This window comes from Cydia amplana, chromosome 14, assembly GCF_948474715.1.
Source record: "Cydia amplana chromosome 14, ilCydAmpl1.1, whole genome shotgun sequence".
Taxonomy (NCBI): Eukaryota; Metazoa; Arthropoda; class Insecta; order Lepidoptera; family Tortricidae; genus Cydia; species Cydia amplana.
Genome location: NC_086082.1, coordinates 42281 through 51524, shown reverse-complemented (window position 1 = coordinate 51524; position 9244 = coordinate 42281). Strand labels below are relative to the sequence as shown.

General features: G+C 42.3%; 1 protein-coding gene across 1 annotated transcript; it reads left to right on the top strand.

The window, feature by feature from the left end:
• Positions 1 to 1502: 1502 nt before the first annotated feature.
• LOC134654267 (membrane-bound alkaline phosphatase-like) lies at positions 1503 to 8656 on the top strand. The gene is made up of 5 exons (XM_063509733.1): positions 1503 to 1833; positions 7045 to 7237; positions 7336 to 7508; positions 7636 to 8293; positions 8388 to 8656. Exons 1-5 carry the CDS (start codon positions 1702 to 1704, stop codon positions 8654 to 8656), a joined length of 1425 nt encoding a protein of 474 aa, XP_063365803.1. The 5' UTR covers positions 1503 to 1701.
• Positions 8657 to 9244: the final 588 nt, after the last annotated feature.

Sequence of the window (9244 nt, the reverse complement as noted above, 5' to 3'; positions counted from 1 at the left end):
TTGATTCAGTTTCAAATTATCTCACTATAACAATCAGTTTTATATAAAAATATCTTAGCATCTCTTATCAACTTCTCATCTCCTGGCCGGGAATATGTACAATGCAAGCATCGCACATTTCTCGCGTCAGCATTAAATACAATGACTTTATAATAATTGCTGTATTTGCGATTACGCCATACATCGATTTATGAATTAGTTTACGTTTATACGTGCTCCTAGCTAGTACTTACTTATATACCTTGGTTATCAATAAATACATATACCGAAATCAGTGTTTCCATCAAGATTGCAATCAACCATCAAGAATCATATCAACTCAGATGTACGACCCGTACAATGACTAACTAGCGACCCGCCCCGGCTTCGCACGGGTTAACAAATTATACGTAAACCTTCCTCTTGCATCACTCTATCTATTAAAAACAAACCGTATCAAAATCCGTTGCGTAGTTTTAAAGATCTAAGCATACAGACAGACAGACAGCGGGAAGCGACTTTGTTTTATACTATGTAGTCTAATACATAATACATACCTTTAAACGAGCAATTCTTGTTTATTTATATTTATATTTCGGGGATCTCGGAAACGGCTCTAACGATTTCGATGAAATTTGCTATATGGGGGTTTTTGGGGGCGAAAAATCGATCTAGCTAGGTCTTATCTCTGGGAAAACGCGCATTTTCGAGTTTTTTTATGTTTTCCGAGCGAAGCTCCCAGTCACCCAGATATTGATGATAATATGACAAACAATGCATTATGACTTAAAGCTTTATGGGAAACAACGGGACCCCGCCCTCACTATCATAAAGGTCTATGATAGTGAGGACGGGGTCGGAAGTTATTTCGTCGCATTACTTGAAACCCCTAAGCACATCACTGTTAGTACTCGAGTTATATTATTACCAGTTAGAGGGAAACTCACTAGATGGCATTTAAATCAATAAAGAAAAACTCAATGACATTGTAACAGTTAAAAAATCATCCTCAATTTGCGTGTACCCTAAAATATTTTGTTCTGGTTTTTATTTATCGACTTGATTGTTATGTAGAGGTATCCTAATTAACCTAACCAAACTACCAATTTTGACAATGTTACTGCCTGATTTTTAATATATTTTATAAGTACCACGAACCACCAGGCTCAGGCACGGCGTAAGATAAAGAATTTAAAAATGTAGGTACTTTTATAACAATAACTCTATAAATTTAGCTCAAACCACACGTATGTATATGTGTACGAGTGGGCGAATGATGTAAAAGTAAAATTAAATTCGAAATCAATATGCATCGGATTCCAGCAGTACTGTGAGCGATAATCTATCGCTGTAAGAGTTTCGATACCACTTTGGAACGATAAGATAAAACGAGAAGTAATAAAGTTTTGTGTTCAATCGCGAGGTGCACTCGCTCAGCCACCTCTGGCGCGTCAAGAGGCATTCTCCGCCCTCGCACCTCGCAACATGCGTCCCTCGCTGCTGGCGCTGTCGGTGTCGCTGGCGCTGCTGCTGCTGCTGCCGGCGCGCGCCGACCGCTACCACCCGGAGCGCGCCGCGCGCCCCGCCGCCGCCGGGAGCTCGCGCGCCGCCACGCCGGACGCGGCCGAACGTGGCGCGGACTACTGGTACTCGGAGGCGTTCGCCGCCATCGACGAGCGACTGACGGAACCCACTTATGACGACGTGGCGAAAAATGTGATCATGTTCCTGGGCGACGGGCTGTCGGTGCCGACGCTGGCGCCGGCGCGCACGCTGCGCGGTCAGCGCGCCGGCCGCACTGGAGAGGAGGAGCGACTTTCCTACGAGCACTTTCCTGTCACTGGACTTGCTAAGGTACGTCGTTGGATTTAAATCTTATTACATTATTATTAACAGCGTACACCAATAAAAATCAGTTATCTATACATATAATAAAGCTGAAGAGGGTCGAAAGTCTGTACATGGAAGATATTCGAAAAAAAGTTGGTTGAGGATACTTTAGAATCGATAACAGAACACGTTCCAACAGTTTTTAGAATTTTTGTCTGTTTGTCTTTTTATCTGTTTATTTGACCGCGCATCACGTGAAAACGGCTGAACGGATTTTGATGAAAACTTTACTAATCTGTCAAGAAAATCCCTGGCCATATTTTAGGCTAGAAAAATTCAACCCCTAAAAGGGGGGGTGGCCACTACACTCAATTAAGTTATGTTTGCACCTGAATCTTATGGTGCTAACTTAAGAAAGTGGTGCAAACTTTTTTTTGTGTAGGTACTTTGTTAAAAAACAACATTTTTCTTAGTCAATGTCAAACGTGTTTGCAAATACATATTAAATCACATTTATAGGCGGGTCTATCGCGGGTCTATTGACAATAATTAACATTATGTGAAGTGGGTGGTTTGAAAATATGATGTTTACCCCAAACTTTTTCATACACTTTTCGTCGGGTAGTTGCACAAATCTCTGTTTTGACATTTTGTTGGGACATCAGTTAGCCGCGACCACGACCAGTGAAACCTGTGTCTAAACGTCGGTAAATAAAGGTAATAAAATAAGTTTCAAGATAGGCCCGTCTATAAATGTGAGTTAAATATGTGTTCAAAACGCGAACGTTTTATAAATTATATGTCTTTGTAAATGTCAAACAATTTGGGACTTGCAATTTATACTATTGTTCTGTGTTTAAGCACTGACAGCCTGGACGCTTCGGGCCTTCGGCCCTACATGGAACTCGGCCTTCGGCTTTCGCATTAGATATCAAAATTTCACGTAAACCATTGCGGCTGTATCCATATGACATAGCCTTGACATAGCCTCTCTACATTTTATTCTATCAAAAGAAATTCGCGCTCGCTACGCTTGCGTTTTTAATACGATTTTAAAGGTTCTACCGAGCGACTACTACTACGACTTAAGCACTGACATCCTGGACGCTTCGGGTCTTCGGCCCTACGCGGAGCTCGGCCTTCGGCCTTCGCATTTAGACACTCATACCATTGTTCTGTGATTAAGCACTGACATCCTGGACGCTTCGGGCCTTCGACCTTACGCGAAGCTCGGCCTTCGGCCTTCGCATTTAGACACTTATACTATTGTTCTGTGTTTAAGCACTGACAGCCTGGATACTTCGGGCCTTCGGCCCTACATGGAGCTCGGCCTGACATAGCCTCTCTCAATTATTTTCTATCAAAAAAATTCGCGCTCGCTACGCTCGCGTTTTTCACTTTTAAAGTTAAGCCTACTTTGATAAAGGTGGCATTCTGGGCACCCTACCGAGCGACTACTACTACGACTTAAGAACTGACATCCTGGACGCTTCGGGCCTTCGACCCTACGCGAAGCTCGGCCTTCGGCCTTCGCATTTAAACACTTATACTATTGTTCTGTGTATAAGCACTGACAGCCTGGACCCTTCGAGTCTTCGGCCCTACATGGAGCTCGGCCTTCGGCTTTCGCATTAGATATCCACACCAAAATTTCACATAAACCATTGCGGCTGATCTGACTCATTTTTCTGTCAAAAAAATTTCGCGCTCGCTACGCTCGCGTTTTTAATACGATTTTAAGGGTTAAGCCAACTTTGTAGTAGTAATAAACTCTTTATTGTACAAAAAGACATATTAAAAAAACCATACAATTAGTAAGAAGTACAAAGGCGAACTTATCCCTTTGAGGGATCTCTTCCAGTTAACCTTTGAGTAGATGAGAGGAGAAAGTGAAAAGAGGGTGACAAATGCAGTAATATTCGACCTAAATTCGAAACTTTGTTAGGAATTAGGAAGTATGTATTTCTATGTGTATATTTCTTAACTTTTCATGCTTAGACTGATTTGACTGGAGGACAGAATTGGATGATATTTGCCATGGACATGATTTGGATAGGTACAGTCAAGTACGTAAAAATACAAAAGTAGTACTGAATTGTCCGTTATACGCCTACTACTATGTGTCGTTTAAATCACGTCTAATATTGGAATAAGAAAATCTATGTGGCGAATTATTAGAGAACGCACAAACAAAAATGAAAAAAGATACAATCATAATATCGAGTTGTCGATCCGTAATAAACTTACGTCGGATTCGAAACAGGTTGCAAATGCTTTCAACAGTTATTACGTATCGGTGGGGATGGGGACGGCTGGCGGGGATACAGGCACGGTTCCTCCGCGCGGCCGGCCTGTGCTCAACTCAACCACCAATACCATGTATCTGCGCCCGGTGGAGTTAAAAGAAGTAAATTACATAATAAAATCTCTAAAAAATAAACATAGCTTTGGAATCGACGAACTATCACCTGCTTTGATAAAAAAATGTGCCGACGAACTTACTATCCCTTACTATATGCTCATTAACCAATCGTTCGCTGAGGGGACATTCCCGGACCTTTTAAAGACCGCCCTAATAAAACCTATATACAAAAAGAAAGGAGACCGAACTAACCCCAGTAACTATCGACCCATTTCACTACTCCCAACATCATCAAAGATATTCGAAAGAGCCATCTGCAAGCGCCTTTATTCTTTTTGTGAAAAATATCTGATTTTCGATGACAACCAAAATGGATTCCGGAAAAACCGTTCGACCACCTTAGCCGTCTATACATATATGCAGAAAGTACTAGATATACTTAATAGTAAACATTATGCCATTGGAATTCTATTAGACATGTCCAAAGCCTATGACAAAGTTCAATATCAAATACTTCTACAAAAATTATACGGGATCGGCGTGAGAGGAATAACCCATAAATGGTTTACCTCTTATCTAGAAAATCGAATACAATACGTGGAACTACAAAGTATCGATTACAAAACCGGTAGTATAAATTACGTCAAATCTGATGTGCAACACGTACAGAATTCCATCCCTCAAGGAAGTGTCGTCGGATGTTTGCTATTTTTGATTTATATAAACGACCTCCCAAAAATAATAAATCAAAATTGCGTACTATTCGCTGACGATATTTCCGTGCTCACATCATGCCTAAATGACCAAAATCTTAACGAAAATCTAAAAAACATATTGACAAATATAACTCACTGGATGAACGATCATAACTTAGAAATAAATTTTTCAAAGACTAAGTTAATGCAATTTAGGCCCTACCAAAAAACCCCGTTACAAATAGACTTCTCATACAATAACATAAAACTAGAATGCGTTGATAGCTTTACACTTCTTGGCTTGGATATCGACTCCAATATAAATTGGAAAGCGCACGTAAAAAAGATTGCAAATAAAATGTCTAAATTCACCTATGCATTAAGAGAACTAAAAAAAACCACTGACCTAAAATCTGCCCTTGCAGCTTACTACGCGTACGCCTATTCATGGTTAAAATATTCTATCATCCTATGGGGGAATAGCACAGATGCAAACGAGTTGTTTATTCTCCAAAAAACATGCGTAAGAATATTAGCAAATATCTATTGCCCTGACAGTTGCCAACCCTACTTCATAAAATTTAAACTCTTAACCTTAACTTCAATTTATATCTTTGAAATTTGCAAATTTGTACGTAAATACCCCGCTCTATTTAAAAAAATTGCTGACCAACCTAGACGATACGAATCGAGATATAAAAATAACCTTATACAGACAACAAACTCAAATCTGAAACTACATAGCACAAGCCCACAAAATATGGCCATAAAAATTTATAACAATTTACCTAACGAAATAAAAGACATCGAATTGGAAAAAATATTTAATAAAACTTTAAAACAATACTTAATCAAAAAATGTCATTACAGCTTACAGGAGTATTTTAATGAAAATGAGTAAACAGCAAATAAATATTAGGTACGCTGGTCTAACTTCTAAATACCTACTTGCGAGTAAATATAGCTGATCCATTTTACATAATCGTACTTGTTGTGTACCACGGTTTCGGTGCGAAAGAAAAATTTACATACCTACTTATTTGTATAATTCTAGAATATTTACTATTCAACCACCCTGCAATTGATGAAATTATGCTCGAAACGACTAGTATTGTTTACATATCTACCTGATTGCTGCGCCCATCAGGGTTTCATGTGTCATTTGTGTACCTACTCTTAAGGACGAAAAAACTATTGTTTTTGGAGTGTAGTTTTGTTTAGTGTTTAGTTTACCTACGTACCTACCTAATTGTAAAATATATTTCATCTGGACTTCAGTCCGCTAATCGTATCCATCTGTCAACTTTACTTCAATTACCTAGTTAATAAGAAAAGTTTGCATGCTTCTTTAAGTAAATGTACGCACTTAATTGTCTACTGTCCTACTATATTTACCACTACATTTTTGCAAATAAATATCTTTATCTTTATCTTTAATTTCCGCCTCCAGGGGAGAGAAAGAGAAATTAGGGATGAATTAGCTTACTGACACAGACCGAATTCCACGCGAGCGGAGCCGCGGGCACAGCTAGTTTACAATATTTACAAGTGCGGAAATTAAGCGAATTACTTATTCGCACGTAATCGTACAACGTTTTACAGTAATAGGTGTGGTATGTACTGTAAAACGTTGTACGATACATGTGCGAATAAGTAATTCGCAACTCGTAACTAGAAAGCATCGCATTGGCGGGACGACTTGGATGCATTCCAGTAGGATTGGCGGGATCTTGCTCAGCACAGGGAGGATTGGAGAGAGAGTGAGGGAAGCCTTTGCCCAGCAGTGCGACACACACACGTGCTACTGAAATAAAATAAATTGATCTTTCTTAACGTTGTTTAGCCTGAAAAAAATGTAAAAACATGCTTACTAATTTCATAATACATCGACATTTGACAGCCAAAACAAGAACGAACTCGTGTTTTTCCACTAACCGGTGAACCGCGACTTAAAATGGTACTAATGGCACTTTATTAGCTCAATATCGTGCGTAACTCACGCACAACAGCACATTTTCTGTCCTGCCCCGAGGTTCATCTTGCCCCGGTCTCCCCTATGTATAAACAAGTATGAACAAAATACAATACAAGGCGAATGATACCAAGATGACATAATTTTGATATAAAAATGTACTTTTTAATTGGCCTCCGTGTTTACAATAAGTTGTATGATTTCAGACGTACTGCGTGGACAAGCAGATCCCGGACTCGGCGTGCACGGCCACGGCATACCTGTGCGGCGTGAAGAACAACTACGGCACGCTGGGCGTGACGGCGGCCGTGCCGCGCTACGACTGCGCCGCCTCCACCGACGCCGCCACGCACCTCGACTCCATCGCCGCGTGGGCGCTCGCCGACGGACGCAGCGCCGGTCAGAACTTTTGCAATCAGTTGAATTAATATTCATCATAATTAAGAGGTATGCCGTCTTTGCTATATATGATTACCAAATCTTTTGTCACTCCGCAGGCATCGTGACAACAACGCGCATCACGCACGCATCTCCGGCCGGCGCGTACGCCAACATCGCCGAACGCGGCTGGGAGAACGACGGCGAGGTCCGCGCCGCCGGCCACGACCCCGCACAGTGCCCCGACATCGCCGACCAGCTCGTCAACTCTCATCCCGGCAACAAGTTCCAGGTCAGTATATCACTTAAATTTCCTTAAACGTAGAATAGTGTATAATTGTTGTACATAACTTTTTTTAATGAAGGTTCAGGAAGTGAGGTTATCGACACTGTTATTTTTGATGGTATTTTTGTTGCAGGTGATTTTGGGCGGAGGTCGACGCGAATTCCGACCGAACACTACTAACGATGAGGAGGACCAACCGGGCCTGCGCTGGGATGGACGCGATTTGGTCACGGAATGGCGCGCGCAGCGTGAAGAGGCCGGACAATCGCACGCTTATGTCTGGAACCGCACCAAGCTGCTCGACGCCATAAGCAACCCTCCAGACTACCTGCTGGGATTGTTTGAGAGCGGCCACATGCAGTACGCGGCGGAGGCGCGCCAGGCGGGACACGACGAGCCCACGCTGGCCGAAATGACGGAGGCGGCCATCCGCGTGCTGTCCAAGAACCCGCGCGGCTTCTTCTTGTTCGTCGAGAGCGGCCGCATAGACCACGCCCACCACGACAACATGCCGCACCTCGCACTGGACGAGACGCTGGCGCTGGCCGACGCGGTGCAGCGCGCCGATGAGCTGTTGCCGGCCGCGAACACACTGCTCGTGCTCACGGCGGATCACTCGCACGTCATGGCGTACAACGGCTACTCGCGCCGCGGCAACGACATCCTCGGCGCGTCTGACGATATAGGCGACGACGACGTGCCCTACATGACGCTCTCCTACACCAACGGGCCCGGTTACCGTGACCACGTCGATGGAAGACGTGCTGATGTCACTAGTGACAATACTTTCCGTAAGTCCATCATTTACCTTAAACATCATCCATCATTCATCTGTATACCTACCTGGTTGAGTCGTTGCACATAAAGTCTTTTTTCTAATTGCAGAGGCGGTCGCTTGGCAAACACATGCAGAGGTACCGCTCGAGTCGGAGACGCACGGCGGTGACGACGTGGCGGTGTTCGCACGCGGGCCGGCGCAGGCGCTGTTCACGGGGCTGTACGAGCAGAGCCAGCTGCCACACCTCATGGCGCACGCGGCGTGCCTGGGCCCGGCCGCCGAGCGCCGCGACGCCTGCAACGGCTCCGTCACGCTCTCTGCGCCCATAGTCGCGTTACTACTCTCCGTAGTCGCCACGCTCTATCATCAGCTTTAAAAATTATTATATTTGTTAAATTATTATATTATCTTGATATTGTATTGTTTTAAAAAACCACTGCCCGAAATAGGTTGTAATGTTGTTGTGAGGAAAAGGAGTGCGAATCTGTAAACACGAGTAGCAGGTGTGTGGATGTATAATATATATACCTATGCTATTATAGTTTATTCATTCCATCATAACAAGTAAATGGCTTAACCAAATCTAGGAGTGTGAAGAATCATTTGAATCCTTACTTTATTTTATTTAGTTATTTATTTTATTTATTTGGAGATCCAACAGCTGTGACATTAATATAAAGATTATAGTAGATACAGGAAGTCAATTACTAAAACTCACAGGTAGTGACATAAAATTCCTTTATTCCGAGTATTTTATTAGGTCACGTGACGACTTTAACCTGTTATGTTTAAATGCAAACTATTATTATAATTTATTTACATTGCATCCAAAAAAATATCCACGGCTTTGGATTATTTTAAGAACTCTAGCTTTAAATTTGAATTTTATAATGCAGTGACATGTATAGATATGCCATACGATAAATAAATAAATTGCATCCAAGTGATCCAAGCCTTCCTTTTG

Excerpts from the sequence above, each read along its gene's own strand:
- LOC134654267 (XM_063509733.1), top strand. The coding sequence starts at position 1,702 with ATGTTCCTGGGCGACGGGCTGTCGGTGCCGACGCTGGCGCCGGCGCGC. Across the intron at positions 1,834-7,044 it reads CTGTCACTGGACTTGCTAAG|ACGTACTGCGTGGACAAGCA; the intron begins GTACGTCGTTGG and ends GTATGATTTCAG. Across the intron at positions 7,509-7,635 it reads ATCCCGGCAACAAGTTCCAG|GTGATTTTGGGCGGAGGTCG; the intron begins GTCAGTATATCA and ends TTTTTGTTGCAG.